Source organism: Mastigoproctus giganteus, chromosome 7 (genome assembly GCF_048544385.1).
Source record: "Mastigoproctus giganteus isolate SK-2022 chromosome 7, ASM4854438v1, whole genome shotgun sequence".
NCBI lineage: Eukaryota > Metazoa > Arthropoda > Arachnida > Uropygi > Thelyphonidae > Mastigoproctus > Mastigoproctus giganteus.
The window spans coordinates 226,045,121-226,065,372 of NC_143581.1; the positions used below are offsets into that span (position 1 = coordinate 226,045,121).

A 20,252-nucleotide genomic window follows, 5' to 3' on the forward strand; every position below is an offset into this window, starting at 1 on the left:
CTAAAAACCAAATAACAACAACAGCTAAAAAAGCAGAGAATGGTGTGAAGGAATTGATTATGCTGCAGCCCATGCACCAGATGTATACATAGGAAATAGGATATGTTTATGGAATAATGCTATGCAGACTACACTGTAATCAGAGTGATACTGAGTTGTGGTAGTATAATGATCAGGAATTGATTCATGTGATCTGGTGATTTATGAGTCCACCCCACACAAAACCATGAATGCTGATGCCTACCATTGCCATTGTGGATAATTATGCTGTACCAAAATTGTGGAACTGTCCACAATTTTGTAAGTGTACAGAAATGTTTGTATCACAGTTTAACTAACTGATTCACTGCCTGAGTTTTTCAGTTCAGAAGGCAGCTGTGTTCCATGTTTTTTTCCATTCTTTATACTGCATTTTAAAAACACTTCAGAGACTTTATTTATGAAGTGATAATTTTTTATTTATTTATTTTCCAGAGAACAGGTAGTCAAGATTTAAAATATGCACAAAAAGAATATTTTATAAAAATAAATAAATAAATAAATAAAATAAAAAACAATACATGAAAATTAGTGGCACACACAGTGAGCAGTCACATTGTAATGCAGAGTATATACGCAGGTGAAACAACTGGAGTGGTCAAGGCAGGCCAGTCCAGAGCCTTGTTCTCAATCCAACTAAATAGCTTAAGGGTATTTTGGAGATCCATAAGCCTAAATTTATTGAATCTTGTTGAGAAAATAAATCTGCCTTGCAGTTATTAAGTCAATGGCCAATGAAGATATTAAAATTTACTTTTCTCAAACTGCAGTATGTTTTATCACTTAGTGTCTCATATTACATTTAAAAGAATGTGATGGAGTTATAGCACAAAGTTTTTTTTTATTTGTTTTTCCCCTTTAGAGTGTGTTTAACTCTAATGGCATAAATGAATAATATTGATTAATAATAATAATATTGATTAGTATTATAATTCGCTGAATGCTTACTTTAATTTCTTCTTCATTAAGTCCAGAAAGATCCATATCATTTCGGCACCACACGATAGGAGGTGGGGGAGTCCCTGTTATATCACATTTGATCTCCACATTATCTCCTACACGTGCAGTAACATGATTAACCTCTAATGCCTTATCCAAAGACACAACTGAAACACCTGAAAATAAATTACAGAAATATTCAAGATATGGATTTCAAATGATTTCATATACTGTTTTAAAAAAATATTCCAAAATTGCTTGACCAACTAATGAATGGAACCAATACATTTTTTATAAAAAATATAAAATATACAGGGTGATTATATACAAAGTGGAGGTCAATATTCTGTGAGGTTGTTCTCTACAAAAGTACAAATAAAAACATCTAGTGGCATTTCTGGATTTAAAGCATTGTTACTAAGTTATATACCCACAAATTCTTGTGATGTTATTTCCATTATTGGATGAGTTTCCATAAACAAGTTGTTTTTCACAAAGGCAATGCATTAATTTTTGCTAATATTTTTAAAACAACAGAAATATTGGCTAAACTCTTTGTTAGACATGTTAGCTCTACAAAATATTTCATTCAAATTATGTAAAAGGTGTGATCAAAAAGATCAGGGATCAGCTTTGTACCTTGGAACTTCAGCACTGCAGCAAGTTGCAACTTGCTGCAACAAGCTTGTTGATTCATTTAGACACAGTAATACATGAGTCACCCATATATCTGGAGTTAGTATGAATTACTGCAAATTGAATAAGTGTTTTATATGCTCTGTTATAGTTTAAAATGAGTGATTTTAAGTAGAAAATTTTATTTCAAATCAGAAGAGAGTGCAACAGCCACAAACCCAAAAAATGTTAAAAACATCTTTGGGAAAAGATGCTATGTGTTGTTCAAAGATTTTTTAGTGGTTTTTAAAGTTTATTCAATTCTAATAGTGATTGCCAATGTTCTTCAGAGAAAATGTCCAAAAAGTGGGCTTCTGGGAATTTTCAATTGCACCATGACAATACTCTTGCAAACTCAGCACTTTCCATTCGAGAATTTCTAGTGAAGTAGTCCATCACTGAAGCTAAATCCAGTGAGTTCCACATTCACTGGATTTAGCTCACTGTGATGTTTTTTGTTTCACAAACTTAAGGTTCCCCTGAAATGTCAGAGATTTTGCAATGATTAAGAAATTATTCAGAACACAACACAACACAGGAACTATCTGCTGTTGTTATGTTGTTGTTATTTGATTTTTAGGAGCATTAACAACTAAGGCCATATTGCTCTGGGGATATGTGGTGGTCATACCCTGACCTTTCCGCATCCTCTGTATTTGGTGGTCACGGGCTCGAACCACGGTGTAATAAAGACGCGTATGCTACGCACTGCTGCTCCTGCCCACCTGGCTGCAAAAGTGCCAGGAACTATCTGCAATTCCATTCCAGAGTCTTTACTCTGGAACAGAATTGTTTAAATGCAACATAAATTTCAGTTGAAAAAGGATGGTTGCAGATAGCATGCCAAAATTTTTCAGCCAGAGAGTGATTGTTGAAACAGACTTCCATCTAGTGTTGAGGAAGTGAGTAGTTTGTATAAATTTAAGGAAAAACAATTAGACAACTTACTAGATGGAATGGACAAATAATGTGGGTGTAGTTTTTTTTTTTGGCTGATGCTGTATGAGCTTGCTTCCCTGCACTATTTGCCACTGCTAATACTTCAGCATGTCAGAATTTGGACCAGATGTACCGAATGCAGTGTTCATTGAAAATTTCCATCAGTCAGACTGCAACTAGGGACTAAGGCATTTTGTTTAGCATACACTGCATATGTCAAATTTGTATATGTATCATGTTGGAGCACTTATACCAGGGGACAGACAGACTTGGATACAGTTTTTTCAGTATATCCTGCACTATGTTATGCCATCTAGAATTTCTCTTCAATTTACTCTGGACTAAAGATAACAATTTTTACACATTAAGGGGTTCATAACATGCACAATTTGCATTTTATCAGTGGGATTCTGTATATTGTCAAAAAAGCCTGCTTCTAGGTAAAATTTAGTGTTAATGTCCAGCAAGCACTTAGAAAACTTACCTGATCATAACGTACAAATTATTCGACTGAACAGCGAATTTTCGCTGTGGAAGGGTGTACATAAAACAGGTTCACAACACAGAGGGAGGATACAGGCATTAATATGATATTTTAAATTTCACACAAAGAGTTCATCCATTATCTGAACAGTTTAGCCTGCATCTGTGCAGAAATCCTGTGATATGTTGAAGTAACTGGCCATAGTAGTGAATGGCATTAAACTCCAAATGATGGTTTTTGGAATTGCATAAGTGGTTACAGATACTAGTATTTACATGCTTCATTAATGTCAATATTTTGAACAATGTTTATTTTGTTTAATGCTTACCTATACATTATGTCTATCTGCTGGCACATAACTGAAGAAAAATTACATCATAAACTTTCAGGATTGTATAACTCAATAATGGTAATTTAAATCCAAAAATATCTCTAAGACTAATCTATATCTGTGCACAGCCCCATGAAATTCTAACCCATATTCTACATGAAAAGCTGGTATGATATCCATTGTAATTTCATAAAAATTTACTTTGAAAAAAATGTCAGTGAAAAAAAAAAAAACCTATTCCTCAGATGAGAAACATTTGCGTATGTAATACAGCATTAGCATTAGTAGAGGCACATGATGCAAGAAAGCAAGCTAATACAGCATCAGCCAAAAAAAAAAAAAAAACCCTTCCCATTTCACCCATCCATTTGCTTTAAATGTTTGTCTAGTTCTGCTTTGAATTTATTTAAGCTGTCAACTCCTACAATGACAGATTAAAATTTGTTCTAGCAATCTTTTTTTTTTTTTGATAGTTGTTGGAGCTTCACTTCGGTGGCCCATATTGCACCTCCCAAGATTTTTTTTTTTTTTTGCATTTTCTACTCTGATCCAAGTCCAAGGCAGGATTCGAACCCACAACCTTTGGTTTGCAAGGCAGGCACTTTACCTACCCGGCTAGCCCAGTTGGCTTCTAGCAATCAACCACCCACTGGCTAAAGGCAAATTTCCACACATCCATTCTACAACTGTCTTTCCTCAATTTGAATTTACAGTGGCGGACAAAAACACTTGCTCAGCTTAAAAAAAGTAACATTTGTTTGTAGTGTAACGTGTAAGATATTGTTTGATTACAGTCATTTCGTTTGTCGCAATGCAAAGGTATTGCGTCAGATAACACTTCTATCGCATTGGACAGTAATTTCAAGGTATCGCATCAGCCATTTCTATAAATACGGCATTCGAAGGGTATAACAGCATCCTGTTTTGAGGAGGTGTAAGCATGGTGGCATATGTTCAGTTGACACCAAGAAAAAAAAAAAAAAAATGGTGCTGTTGCTCTGTCCCAGGAAGGGCTTTCTACGTATGCTATCACTGATAAAATAGGCAGCCACCAGTCAACAGTATCCTGGGTGCTGAAATTAAAGCATGAAACTGGTGATGTGAAGAGTTGACCTGGATCAGGCCGTAAGAGAGTGACTATGCTTTCCCAAGATCGATATTTGAAATGGCTATGCCTTTGAAATTGCCATGCTAGGGCTCCTAATCTAAAACTGGACTTTTTAAGATGGCCTCTGGTGTTCAAACAAGTGCACGAACTATCCAAAGAGGGCTTTCGGAATGTGGTCTGCATGCCTATCAGCCCAAGAAGAAGCCTTTGATGAACCAACAAATGAGTAAGAAGCGAATTGCTTGGGCTAAAATGCAAGTTTCATGGACAAAAGAGCAATGGGACACCATCATCTTTCCTGACAAATCGAAATTCAACCTGAATGGCTCGGATGGGAAGCGAAATGTCAGAAGACGAAAATCAGAGGCATACCATCCTCACTGCATAACACTGACTGTAAAGTTTTCCGCCGGTCAGATGGTCTGGGCATGCATAACAAGCAAGAGAGTGAGTGAATTAAGTTTATTAACAGAAACCTACACTGCTATCTTGGAGGAGTGCCTGAAACCCGTTATTAGGGACCAAAACTGCATTTTTGAACAGGACTCAGCACCTTGCCACACAGAAAAATTGGTAAGTTTTATGCTATTTAGATTTAATGACGAGTTTGTCTTCTTGTCTCACAAGGCTTAAAACATACTTAAATCAATGTTTTCCCTCGTTTTTCTCCCTTAAGGTGCAGTCATACCTCAGAATTGCTGACATTACAGTGTTGGACTGGCCCGGCAACAGTGCAGATTAGAACTCTATTGAAACTTGCTGGTACATAATGCCATCTAAAATTGCTCAGGAGCCAACAAGTAAGATTCAGCTGCAGGAGAGCATTGTAAGGGTGTGGTACCACAAAATTGGGTAACCATATATCCAGAAGTTGATTAACTCTATGCCAGATCGTTACAAGGCTGTAATTGCAACTCGAGGAGGAACAACAAAATATTGAGGAATTATTTTGCTGATTTACAGTATATAATACTATTACGTTAACTTGTCATTTCAGTTTGTACACATAAATGCAATAAAATGTATGTTTGGTTATCATGATTGCTATTTGCATGATTTCTCATATTTCCATTAAATATGCATTTTACCCTTTGGGAAGATATTATGTCAATTAGATATATCAGGTGGAGTCTTTTTTATTGGATTTCATTCACAGAGATATATATCCCATCTAACAAATGCATTTCAAACATTTCTGCAACCCACAATGCAGTGCAAAACACATTACAGTAAACCCTCGATTTAACGGACTAATAGGGGAGACGGAGTGTCCGTTAATGCCGAAAGTCCGTTAAATCAATTTAACCTGGAGAGGGGCATTTTTTATGCATGAAAATTTACAAAAAAAAAAAAAAAAAAAAAAAGCTTTAATACAATATACAGTACTGTACATATAAAATTATGTTGCAATTTGGCCTTTGATTTACGGAGATCAGAAACAGTTTGTTTTTTACGCCATAAATTTCACAAATACGTGCTACCAAGACACCTAGTTCTAATTTCTCAATTAGCTCTAATTTCTGTACCACATTTAAGTTCACATGCTTTCTTTTAACTCCTCTTTCACATGATGCCATTTTAAATTGTAAGGATTGCAAAATTATTTAATAAATAAAGTCACAATTCAGAAATTACAGAAACTCTGTATACAAATTGACCACACGATAGCTTGAGGCAGACTGAGAACGAAAAAAAGCTAGTCAGTAGACCTGAGTGTCCGAGTCACGTTCAGCTCGCCTGCTCTTATCTGTTATCTGTAATCTGGGAAAACAACTATTTGAACACATTTTCAGAAAGAATAAAATACAATTTCCTGAATTTGATTATAAAAATAAAAGTAGGTAATTATCAAAACAATAATTGAAATAGGTAATTATTAATTTTTAATTAATAATAACACTGAAGTTTTGTACAACCTAAAAAAATTATATGGTCGAGATTATATATTATTTGTCCAGCCTGTTAAATCCGAAATCCATTATATCAGGGTCCATTAAATCGAGGGTTTACTGTATTTGCAAAATTCACAAGTGATGCAGTTTTTTTGTCTGCCCCTCAGGCGATTAATCTAGGCAAGAGGAAGAATCCCATCAGCACTGAGCTTGCTCAAACCATTCAAGGCCTTATACACCTCAATCAGATCACCTCGCAGGTGCCTAGTCTCCAGACATTGTAATTTGCAGAACTTAAGCCTTTCTTCGTAAGAACAACCCTTTGGGCCATTCACTAATCTTGTTCTAGCACCTCTACATCCTTACTAAAATGAGGCCTCTAGACTTGTATACAGTACTCAAGGTGTGGCCTGACCATTGCCTTATACGAGGGGATAATCACCTCCTCATCCCTGCTAGAAAAGTTCCTGCATATCAGTGACAAGACACCATGCGCTACTCTTGCAGACTGTCTACACTGCTCAGAAAACTTCATATCTGACTGCACATTTACCCCCCCCCCCCAGTTCTTTTTCATTCTCTACCAACCTGAGCGTAGTACCTCACAGTTGATACGTTACTCTGGGGTTATTGCTACCCATATGCAGTACCTTACATTTGTCAATGTTAAATTTCAGTTACCACCTTTCAACCCATCTGCTCAACTTTTCTAGATTCTGTTACAGTAGCGTACTGTTATTAGTATCATTAATAACCCTGTCAACCTTTGTATCATCTGCAAACTTACACATTAAGCCTGATATACCTTCTTCAGTATCATTAATAGATACAGAAAACAACAATGGACCCAACACTGAACCCTGGGGATTTCACTAATTACACTAGTCTACGAAGAGCAGTGTCCATTGATTACCACTCTCTGTCTTTTCCCACTCAACCATCCCTTTATCCATAGCAGCAATTTGCCCTTAATGCCATACTGCTCCAATTTGTACAGTAGTCTTCCAGGCGCAACAGTATCAAAAGATCCAAGTATATGATATCAAAATTATTTTTTGCATCTAGTTCCTTTGTGATCACATCATAGTATCCAATCAGATTGGTCAATATAGAACACCTTTGAAGAACTATTATCTTGAAGCATTTTTTATAAATATCTAATTGCACACTGTGCAACAGAAAGATAAAACTGATAAATATATACAATTTCCAAATGTATTCCTTTCTTTTAGAAAGAATGTAATAAATATGCTTAAAAATTATAACAAATTTGAAGTGGACAAAAACCCATTTTTATTAATAAAAGAATACTGTATTAGCCAAATAAAATGATTTTCAGTTAATTTACTTATAATTTAAGCTGGATGACTAATTTTCACTCAGCAATTTTTACTTTGAGCATATTTCACAATTCATTTCAAAGCTATATTAATCACAATGGATATTCATTACATTACCCAGAAATCAACACACCAAGATCATTTAAGGATTCTTCCTGATGAGTGACCATTGAACTGTGCGCAAATAGCCCTTTAGTGGTTTTGGCTACTCTCACGAACTTGAATAAACTAAAAATATTCTTCGCTTTGTAGCCAACTACACACACATAGTAGAGTGGTATGGATGTAGTGTAACTGATAAGTCCTTTGCATGCTATATACACAATTTAAACTGAGCTAGTAAAAAATACATAGTTTTATATATCCTATCATTTTAGGTAGGTCTGTATATTGACAGAGCTCAGTTTAATCAATCTTGACAGGAGAAGAATTCTGTTTGAGCTCACCCCCAAAACTCTTAATACAATGATACTTCCCTGACTTAAAAATTGTTTTCTCCTTAACGTAAAAAGGATCTATTAGGTCAATAAAAATATTAATTCTATAAACATTTTATTCTTTCTCACTTTAATTCTATTGAAAATTAAAATCAATAGAATGTTATAAGACAGTACAAAAGCAATTAGGACAGCTTTATGAAAGGAAGTGTAAAATATAAACTCAGCTGCAAGAAACACAAATTTTTTGAATGTAGCAATAATTAACAAACTAGATAGCAAATGTTCAATAACAATGGGCTTGTTTTATTGAACAGAGCTTTCCAAACTCTCAGTTCCTCTTTTTTTGCTTATTCTGGAAAAGGACTTTGATTTCATGAGGGCAAGCGCTGAAGAATCAATACTTCATAAGTAGGTTGCTATGATACAGTAGTCTTGTAAAATATTCTAAGAGAAATCAGAAAAGATAATGTAAACCTGATTTTCAAAGGATTAGTAGAGTTCGATAACACTAATTAGCTTTACTGTTTACGCATATTTAGTAAACAGTAATACTATTACAGCATTCTTAATGAACAAAAGACGCTATCCCATGTTACAAATAATTTATTTAAAGTTTTTCGAAAATTGAATCATTGCCTCCTATCAGGGAAAACATGTTAAATGAGAGAGAGATTTAAACAGAAATTTTGTTCATTAAGAATGTTCAGCAATGAACTGTTTATTTTCTCTAAGTACCGGTTAACACGATGCGCTATCATATTTTTCAATAACAGCATAAGCCTTATCATTTGGGGCACAGCTAACACCAATAAAAATATCAGTAACTATTTACAAAGATTTCACCAGTCTCGTCCATTTTCCCTAGTGTTGTCATGACATTTGGTAAATTGAAAAGTGAACAAAATGAAAGGTTGTTGTGGATTGACTTCTTCAGCATCAATTGTTTCATGATGCATCCTCTTTATCCAAAGTGCAATTTCTTTCACCTTGTCAAAATTTTCTGCACATGCAATAAAAATGCATAGAAGGTGTTATTGAAGAAGAAGAAGAAGAATCCTTTTTTGCAAGGTATAAGAAAGGACTGAGTTTTAGAAGGATAAATCAACTAAGTTATCTTTGCTCCACTGAAGGATTAGCTGGAGATCAGCATTCAAGAAGTTGAAGGCTGTTTAAGGTAATGCAAGTCCAGATGCAATTTTCTTAATTCAGTAGTAGTTGAACATGACTTGACAAGTGCCTTTGAAAATATCTGTTGCACATTAATTAATTAATTAATGATTAAGAATCCAAAAGTTTTTTTTTTTCTGTCTTCCTAAATATTGTAAAACTTTTATTCAAGATATTTTGGAAGTGACAAATTATTGTTTAGCTAGAATTAAAAATGCAAAGTAACTGACAGATTCCACATAACCATTTTTATAAATTTTTGTGCTTTGCATGGCACCTCACCAGTAAAGCTCCAATTGCATATCAAGCAATTACCATTCTAGATCAAGGTTACCCACTAGTAAGATTATAATTTTCTAAAGAAAACATTCTCTTAGTTAATGTGGCATTTTTTCTTTCAGTGTCTCATAAACAACATGTGGCTGACACATATACACTGGTCTTCAAAGAAATTACACCACCACTTAAAATTGTAATTGTCGTCTGAATAACGTAAGTATATGGCAATCTTATCTGATGCAATCTTATACATTGCATCAGATAAGATTGACACACGTAGATGATGACATAATATTGTATCAGCTGTTACTTTCAGCTATATAAGCACGCTCTGCAAGAGTTGCAGCTATTCCTTGCTTGTGTCAGGATAGCGAGTTATGTGCAGTTGATGCCACAAAGAAAGAGTGCTATTGTTTCTTTACGCAAGGAAGGATGTTCTTCCCATCATATTGCTTATAGAGTGTCTTGTAATCAGTTGACAGTGAGTAGATTGCTTTCCAAACTCAAGAATACTGATTCTGCTGATAGGCAAAAAGGAATCGGATGCAAAGGAGTCTACACCAAAACAGGACCATGTTTTGAAGTGCTTATGCCTTAAAAACCATAAAGCTTCTTCGTCTGAGCTGAAAAGAGAATGGGAAGAACATACAGGAGTGGCAGCAAGTGCAAGTAGCAGTCAGAAGGCACCTCTTCAAAAATGGAATTGTAGCCCGTCATCCTAAGAAGAACCCCTTCTCACACAAAAAATGAAGAAAAGGCCCAATTAATTTGGTGTAAGGAGCATGTCAAATGGACCCCGAGCAGTGGAAGTCAATTATTTTCTAGGATGAGAAGAAATTCAACCTGCATGGCTCTGATGGGAGACAAACAATTATCGTAGATGTGATGAAGAATACCATCCAGACTATATGGTGTCTACAGTGAAATTCCCTACCAGCCAAATGATATGGGGGTGTATTTCGTATTGTGGGATAGGTCACCTCCAGTTTATAAAAGGTTCCATCTAGCTGCCAATGGATACCTGGCTATATTGGAAGGCAAACTGCTGCCAACCATTAGAGACCATTTCAATCTGCCAATTAACTGCATCTTTCAGGACGACTCTGCTCCTTGTCATCGGGCGAAAATGTAAGTAAGGACTTCTGTAGTTACTTTAGCTTCATTTCTGCATTAGAGGTTCGACAGTAATGTGTTTACATTTGTTACGGTGCCTCCGTGGCCAGGAGCAGCAGTGCGTAGCACACGCTTCTTGATTAGACTGGGGTTCGAGCCCGTGACCACCAAATACGGAGGATGTGGAAAGGTCAGGGAATGACCACTGCACCGCATATCCCCAGAGCAATATGGCCTTAGTTGCTAATGCTCCTAAAAACCAAAACAACAACAACAACATTTGTTACAGGTGAAAAAAATGGTTGGAAGAACGGTCCGTTACAACTGTTAACTGGCCAGGAAACAGCCTGGACCTGAATCTTAAAAATAACTGTTGTCATCATGTGGAATCTGCAGTTGCCAGAAGGAAACCAAAGACCCTTCGTGAACTTGAGGAAGCCATAATTCATGTTTGGAACCACAAACTATCAATTGATTATCTTCAGAAATTGATTTTGTCTATGCCTCAACGGTGTGCTGCTGTCATCGGGGCCAGAGGCGGTTCAAATAAATATTAGTTTGCACACTGGTGAACTTTTCATTTTGTTTTCCATTTAAAATGATAACATGAAGCAAACTGATGGCTTCTGATAACATTTCAGCCATAATTATCATGTTTATCAAAACTGTTGTATAAAGGTTGCAAGTGCTCATTTTGGAATATTTTGAGAGCACCTGTCAAATATTACTTAACTTTGCCTTAACTATTAATAAATGTCTTTTGTTTATATTTCTATTTGTGATGCTAGTCATTAATGTAACATAACATCATGAAAAAAAGGGTTAGAAATGTGAAATTCCTAGGTGATGCACTCTTTGAACACCAGTGTAGTTTGAAACTGGCACATCAGCTGATATTTCTGTGGTAGAGTGATCTGCTATAGAAAGTAGTACCACTATGTTTAATTGGTGAAAAAATTTGTTCTATTGTGATAATTATTATTATTTATCTATTTATTCCATTATTTGTTTTTGAAAAACACCCTAATATGTGCAAAAACCTAAGTTTTAAATTTTGCAGTCTTAACAGTTCTCTGAACTGTTATGAATGTGAAAGAGCACACAAAAGAATACTTTACATGTGAAAAATGGATGTGACTGTGTTTCATGTACATATGTTGACTGTTTTTTTTTTTTCTGCAAATTAATATATATATATATTTTTTAAATATATACATGTAAGAAACATAACATTTTTATATATTTAAATTTTTTAGGAAAAATTTAAAAAATTACAATAAGTACTGTAAACCTTAAGAAAACACGAAATACTAGTATACTGCAAGAAAAATTAAAAATCAAAAACTTTATTTAGAAATAAAAAACATTTGGCATCTGTCAAGTGTGACATGTTTGTGTTTGTAACAATAGGCCACCATCTAAAGCATAATGCTATTAGAAAAATCTTTTTATCATTGGACCCTCAATTTTATCATTGGATCACCATGCAGTATGACTGATGTCTTTTGAGGTTATGATGAACATCATGGTGAATTCCAAACTTCCTTACATTTTGAGAGTAGAGTACAGCTTCCTTACATCTCGAGTACAGTTCTAAAACTGTGTTCGCAGGTCGGCCGATAAATAGTCAACTGGAGCAAATCTATTGGTAACTCTCTAGGAGGCTTCTGGATAAGCTAATGTATAATCTTGCTACCTCTACATGCAGGGGTGGGGGGGGCACATTATGTCAAGGAGCTGGGTATATTCTTGTCATGTGTACACGATATAACCAAAAATTTCATTACTTCATACATCATGAATAGTTAAACTAATAGAACAAAGTTACCTTGGAAAAGATCTAAACTTCCCAAATACTTCCTCATTCATTTCAAAAATATATGTGGTCTTATTTAGAATCTCAGTGATTCCTATTTCTATACATTGTTCAGTCTGCCAAACCCCATGTACTTTTTCTGAGCAAATTGAAATTATCGGTTGATTCCTGTGCGATTCTTTTTTGCTTCAAAGGTAGTATTCTTGCATACGTCCACTCTAATATTCCCTGTTAGGGACTTAGTAATTTAGAATCTCTTTTCAATCTTCTCTGACTTAAAATTTTTCTACCGCATTCTGCCAAATTCATCTGTTGCCTCTACTGTTCTTCAAACCCAACTAATCACTTTGAATGCTTTGACTACCTTCCTTTGAAATTTGACTTTCTCCAGTGCAACTTTTCCTAATAGTGAGGTAATTTTCCTTTGTGATTTTAATGTTCACAACTTTGGCTGCATTCATTTAACAACTGGAACAGACAATCCTAACCACACAGCCAACACTCGATATTTTTTTCATGAGCAATCCTTCCAAGTACACAGTCAATGTGAGCAGTCCCCTTTGTACCTCAGCTCACAACTTAGTGATGGTCATCTCCAATGGAGCCTTTCTCTCATGCCTATTCTCAGCCTTTGTTGTTTGGCATTACATGAATGAAAAATGGGATGATCTGCAAGATTTCTATTTTTTTCCTTGGTTGGATCACAGTTTTAAATCTTCTGAGGTCAATGTTTGCTCAGAGAGCATCAATAAAATTCTTCTTGTCGGGATGGAATCTTTTATTCCACCTTAAAATCTCATCCTTTATCTAAATCTTGGTTTTCCAATAAAAATAAAATGTTGCATATCACAATTGGCCAGTATCGAAATCTCTAGGTTCATTTTCTGCCTACACTAAAGTGCACAAGAATTGTAAAAGTGCACAAGAATTAATCAGTCCAAACCAGATTTCTAACAGGCTAGGGGTAGAAAACTTGCTTCTTGTAGAAATTGTAGCTGGTCATTCTGGCCTCTTAACAAAGCTATTAGCTGCAACTTTTGCCCATCTCTATTCCCACCTCTGTCAAAACCAGATGGTTCTATTGCCACTTCAGCCAAAGATAAAGCTGACCTGCTAGCAGCCTACTTTTTTTCTAATTGGTGTACTGATCTTGGTAAACCACCTCCTACCATTTCTAGACCGGGGTTCGAGCCCGTCACCGCCAAATACGGAGAATGCGGAAAGGTCAGGGTACGACCACCGCATATCCCAGAGCAATATGGCCTTAGTTGCTAATGCTCCTAAAAACCAAATAAACAACAAACCTACCATTCCCAGTACACTCCATTCAATGCCTCTTGTGGTCTTACATCAAAAGGATGTCAGAAGGATTTTGAACAATCTTGATGGTAAGACAACTCCAGGTCCTGGTGGTATTTCTCTACTTGTTCTTCAAACCTGTGCCCTCGAGCTTACTCCTGTTATGTGTTGCCTTTTTATAATTTCTTTCTTCAACCATGCACAGGTTGAAGGTTGAGAAGATGAAAGAAGATAATTGAATAAATGAGGAAGAAGAAAAGTTGGTTCCGTGAGTTTGAAGTTGGATAGTAAAAGGATGCTGACTGGTTGTAGCATGTGTTCGGAGTGGTTTGCAAGATAGAGCGGGAATTATGAAGCCAATTTAGAAGAACAGAGCCCACTCTATCTATGGAAAAGGCATGCAGCAGAAATAGAGAGCCTTTGTTAGAGATGGGTTATTAATTAACCTAAGTGCCCTATTCTAGAAGTCTGAAAAAGGTTTTGGGGCACTACTCCAGATGTGGCAACAATATTCCATGGTGGGGCAGATTTGAAGTTTGTACAGAGTTAGCAGCTGGAAGAAAAGTAATACCGAGAGCAAAAGAGAAAACCCAGTTTTTTAGATGAAGACAATGCATATTTGTGATCTGCTTATGCCAAGAGAAATAAGAAATCAGGGTAATCCCTAATAGAGATATGTGATATTTTCCAGAAATCTGGGTGTCACTGAAGGAGAAGAATCCTTTTTGTGAGATATAAGACAGGACTGAGTTTTTGAAGGATAAATCAACTATGTCATCTTTGCCCCACTGGAAGATTAGCTGGAGATCAGCATTTAAGGAACTGGTGGTGGATAGTTCCAGAAGTTGAAGGCTGTTTGTGAAGGGCAAGGTTTCTCAAAGTGGAAGTTGGAATGCAATGTGCTATCATTAGCAAACCTATGGATAGGATTTTGGTCAATGGAATAAGGTTATTAATATACAAGATGAGAGCCTTGTCGATCAATTCGGCCCTGGAAAGATTGTGCAAGGCTCAAGGGGTAGAATTTTTTTCAGCCTGGACTGTACTTGTTAACAGGAGAGATTGCTTCTACAGGGATGGGATACACTTAAATAGAAAGGGTGCAAGAATATTTGCTGATGCTATCGAGGCAGTGTTAGGTGGGTCGGAAAACTGCTAGCTTGGTGGGAGACAAAGACGAATAGATTAACAGTAGCCACTGGCAGAGGTGAAAGAGATTCTTGCACTGCTTCTATTGGAATGAGCAGAAGCCTGAAAAACAAGATGCAGGATATTTCAGAGACTGCCGGGAGTCATTGCGGTACAAGTAAACACATGGGTTGTGTTAGGGTAGCTAAGAATAGAAATAGGTGCATGTATACTTGCGTGTACACCAATGCTAGGAGTTTAGTAAATAAATTTGATGAATTTGAGGTATTACTCAAAATATCAAAGGCAGATATTGTTGGGATATCAGAGACGTGGTGTCACACAGATATAAGGAATGCAGAACTGGAATTTGGGGAGTACAACGTCTACAGAAAGGATAGACTGGATAGGAAGGGAGGATGGGTTATGCTATTAGTTAAGAAATACATTAAATCCAAGGTAGTGAAGCCAGTGAACATCGCTGGACAGTGCAGTGTCGAGTCAGTTTGGTGTGACATAAGCATTGGGAGATCAAAATTGAGAGTAGGAGTGTGCTATAGGCCTGATGATTCTGATGAGTATAATAAGAAACTGTACAGGGAAATAGAGTGGGCCAGTAAATCAGAGAGTCTTATAATGGGAGATTTTAATTTCCCAGATATTGACTGGAATTTGGGGGCTGGTCACTCACACACTAGCAAGGCTTTTGTGGATTTATTGGATGATTGTTTTCTACATCAGCATGTTCGGGAGGCAACTAGAGGGAGGAATACTCTTGATTTGATTATCAGCAGTGATTCTTCATGCATTAAGAATCTGCAGATAAATGAACCACTAGGTGGCAGTGATCACAGTGTGCTGAAGTGGGATTTACTCAAAGAGGTAACTACCATTAGGGGTAAAGGGAAGGGTTATTGCTTTTGTAAAGGTGACTACGATGGACTGAGACAGTATTTAAATTCTATACAGTGGGACCAACTGATGACGTTACCAACAGCAAATGCAAAATGGGAAGCATTCAAAGAACTTATCTTGGAAGCTACTTGGCTTTACATACCAACTAAGAAATATTATTCAAGGTTTAGGCCTAAATGGATGTCAGATGAACTGATGAGGCATATGGCAGAGAAGAAACATGCATGGGATACATACAAATTAACACATGACACAGAAGCCTATGATAGATACAAGTTGATCTGTAACCAAGTTACAAAGGAGGTTAGGCAGGCGAAGGCAGATTACGAGAAATCTTTGGCAAGGGATGCAAAGAAAAACAGCAAAGAGTTCTTTACTTATGTAAACTCTAGAAGGAAGGGGATGAATCAGATTGGTCCACTTGTATCGATGGGTCAACTGTTGATGATCCTGCTCAGGTAGCTAACAAACTAAATGAATATTTTGCATCGACATTCACACATGAGGAGTTATTTAGCGAGGGGAAAGCCAGAGGTGTATTCAACTCTAGCAGTAAGCTAGAGAATCTTGTAATAACTGAGAGTAAAGTGGAGGAGAAATTGTTGAATATAAACACAAGAAAGGCACCCGGGGTGGATGGGATCTATCCAGTTATATTAAAGGAGGCAGCAAAGGAAGTAAGCAAACCCTTAGCCATAATTATGAGAGCTTCCTTGGATTCAGGGGAGGTACCCACAGACTGGAGATGTGCAAATGTGACCCCAATTCACAAAGGAGGATCAAAGGCTGACACAAGTAATTATAGACCTGTGAGTTTAACTTCTGTTCCAGGAAAATTAATGGAGGCACTAGTTAAAGAAGCACTGCAGGATCATTTAGACAAGACTTCAGTTATAGCTCGGACACAGAATGGTTTTGTTAAGGAGAAGTCTTGCCTGACCAATTTGATTGGATACTATGATGCAGTCACAAAGGAACTGGATGCAGGGAATAACTTTGATATTATATACTTGGATCTTAGAAAGGCTTTTGATACTGTTGCACATGGAAGACTGCTGCACAAATTGGAGCAGTGTGACATTGGAGGCAAATTGCTGCTGTGGATAAAGGGGTGGCTGAGGGGGAGAAGACAGAGAGTGGTAATCAATGGACACTGCTCGTCATGGACTAATGTTATTAGTGGAGTCCCTGAGGGCTCAGTGTTGGGTCCATTATAGTTTTCTGTATTCATAAATGATACTGATGATGGTATATCAAGCTTAACGTCGAAGTTTGCAGACGATACAAAGGTAGGCAGGGTTGTCAAGGACACTACTGACACTATGCTGCTGCAACAGGATCTGGAAAGGTTGAGCAGATGGGCTGAGAGGTGGCAAATGAAGTTTAACATTGACAAATGTAAAGTACTACACATGGGAAACAGCAATCCCAGAGCAACGTATCAACTCTGTGGTACTACAATGACAGTGGTAGAGAATGAAAGGGACCTGGGGATGGTTGTGCAGGCAGATATGAAGTTCTCTGAGCAGTGCAGACGGGCTGCAAGAGTAGCTCATGGTGTATTATCAATGATATATAGGAATTTTTCTAGCAGGGATAAGGAGGTGATTATTCCCTTGTATAAGGCAATGGTTAGGCCACACCTAGAGTACTGTATACAGGTCTGGAGGCCTCATTTCAAGAAGGATGTAGAGCTGCTGGAACGAGTACAGAGAAGGGCAACAAGATTAGTGAATGGAACAAAGAGGTGCTCTTCCGAAGAAAGGCTTAAATTTTGCAAATTACAGTGTCTGGAGACTAGGCACCAGCGAGGTGATCTGATAGAGGTGTATAAAGCCTTGAATGGTTTGAGCATGCTCAATGCTGATGGGATTCTTCCTCTCGCTCAGAATAATCACCTGAGAGGGCATAAATTCAAATTGAGGAAAGACAGATGTAGGATAGACGTGCGGAAATTTGCCTTTAGCCAGCGGGTGGTTGGTTGGTGGAACAGACTTCCATCCCTTGTTGTGGAAGTTGATAGCCTAAATAAGTTTAAGGCTCAGCTGGATAGGTATTTTGAACGAACAGAGGGGTGAAGTTGAAGTGGTTTTTTTTTTTTTTTTGGCTGATGCTGCATAAGCTTGCTTTCTTGCATCAAATGCCTCTACTAATGCTAATGAAAAGAGTGGGAGAAAGAACTGAACCTTGAGAAACACCCCAAGGTTCAGTTCTGTCTCCCACTTAGCATAAGTGAAGAAGCTAGAAGAGAGAGAGGGCCATCTACCATCATCAGCAGTCAGTCAGAGAGAAAACTGGACACACAATTACAAAAAACAGTTGGCAAACCATAAGATGAAAACTTATTTAGAAGACCTTTATGTCGAACACGATCAAAAGCCCTTTGAAATGTCAAGAGGAATTGCTTGAGTTTCACCAAACGTTTCCACTGAATTTGTCCATAGATGGGTAATATAATACAGTATATTACCAGTGGATTGACAATGATGGAATCCATACTGGCAATCATTGATCAGATGGCAGGTTCCTAGATAGAAGTTGGCAGTTAATGGATTTCTCCATTACTTTAGAAAGAGTAGAATTAAGTGCAATGGGATAATAATTGGATGGGAGGGATTTGTCACTCTTTTTTAGGAACTGGCTAGGTACACACAAATTTTGAAAAATAAAGGAAAACACCGGTGGAATAAGAACGTGTAAAAAGGTGACACACAACAGGAGTAAGCTCTGGAGCACAGGTTTGAAAGCACCAGGTCCTGATGGAAAAATACCATCAGGACCTGGTGCTTTCTTGGCATCAAGACTATTCAAAATTCTTTTGACATCCCTTTGACAGAAAACCACAGAAGTCAGTGAATGGCATGTACTAGGAATGATAGGAAGTCGTTATGGAAGTCACCACTTCGCTGAATACAGTATTTTTTTGTGGAAAATATTTTTAAAAAATCACATGGGTGTTTCAATACCTTGCACATCCACTCAAATACTTAACGAGCAAATGAATGTCAGCATAAGTCTGTGTAGTAATGATTTTCTCATTTCAAAAATTAGTATTCTTCAATTTTGAAATTATAGATTATTTTAACACTTCTGTCAGGTAACTATCTTATAGAACAGAAAATGCTACATTCTGATTTCTTCACGTAAAGTCTGGATTTCAGCAGCTAGTTTTGTTTTCATTAAATTAACTATTTTTATAAGAGAATAGTGTAATCTGAGTTAAGTCTGCCTGTCAATAATGGATGAGTCTCCACACAGAGCTATTGTCTTAGAAAGGGTATGATGGGCAGTAACACAATGTTCTGCATTTAACAAACAAACCTATTAGGCCAAGGGTTGCTGACAAAGTGAGTAGAGTCACCCAAGGTAGTATTTTATATTTTAATATACTGTAAAAAGATTTTATTTTATTCATTGTATTTCAATCTCTTTTAACAAAATGTTACCAAGGCTTGTAAATACAGTTTAATTGTATAAAATTGTATTTGTGTGTATTTTGACTTTTATTTTAAACTGAAATTTCCCAGTCAGTCTATACTACAGTGGGCAGCATCTGTTGATGCATATTCCCAGGCAATATGACCAGAACAAATGGATCTCTTTTATGAAGACATCAATAATACTAAAAAAAGATCTTAAGCTTTACAAAGTATACTGTGAGATGTACACGTTAATGCAGGTGCATAAAACAATAACTTTTCACTGCAGGCTATTTTTTTTTATTTAAACTACATATATATCCATTCTTATCTGGGAGGTTCCTCTCCAGTCAAATTAACTACAGAACTAAATAAACTGCATTACAAGCTAAAAATTTTTAAATGAAGACATACTAAGTGAATAAACATAATATAAAGTTGGCTGGTGTAGAGTATACTGGGAAATCTGCAGTAACATAGACTTGCCAAATCTTTATTACTGCAGAGCTCCCAAAAAACAACTTAACTAAAAATGCAGTTAAAATAAGAATTATTAGTATATTTTGTAACATATTGTAATAGATCTTTATCATATTTATGATATATAAAACACAAAAACAGAAGACAAGAATATTATACAGTAAAAAATATACTTACCATTTGGGACAAAAATGTAATAGAATCCTACTTTTGTTTAAGATTCCTCTAATCTTTTTAAATTAAACAAAGTATACACAGTTTTACAGTTGACAATACTGCATACCATTCTGACAAAAAAATATTTGGGCATAAAAAATATGTAGGGGTGTGTGTGTGTGTGTGTATGTGTGTGTGTGTGTGTGTGTGTGTGTGTGTGTGTGTGTGTGTGTGTGTGAGAGAGAGAGAGAGAGAGAGAGAGCAGTTAACCAAATGCTGCATGAAACCTGTGC

The 20,252-nt window shown here is 36.5% G+C and overlaps 1 protein-coding gene across 2 annotated transcripts in view; it reads right to left on the reverse strand.

Moving 5' to 3' along the window:
• LOC150083734 (follistatin-related protein 5-like) overlaps positions 1-20,252 on the reverse strand; it is a 494,649-nt gene that overhangs the window by 80,792 nt on the left and 393,605 nt on the right. For both annotated transcript variants that reach the window (XM_090378180.1, XM_090378179.1), the window contains exon 7: positions 988-1,154. In XM_090378180.1, the coding sequence (XP_090234306.1) occupies positions 988-1,154 (167 nt within the window). The remainder of the gene's footprint in view (positions 1-987; positions 1,155-20,252) is intronic.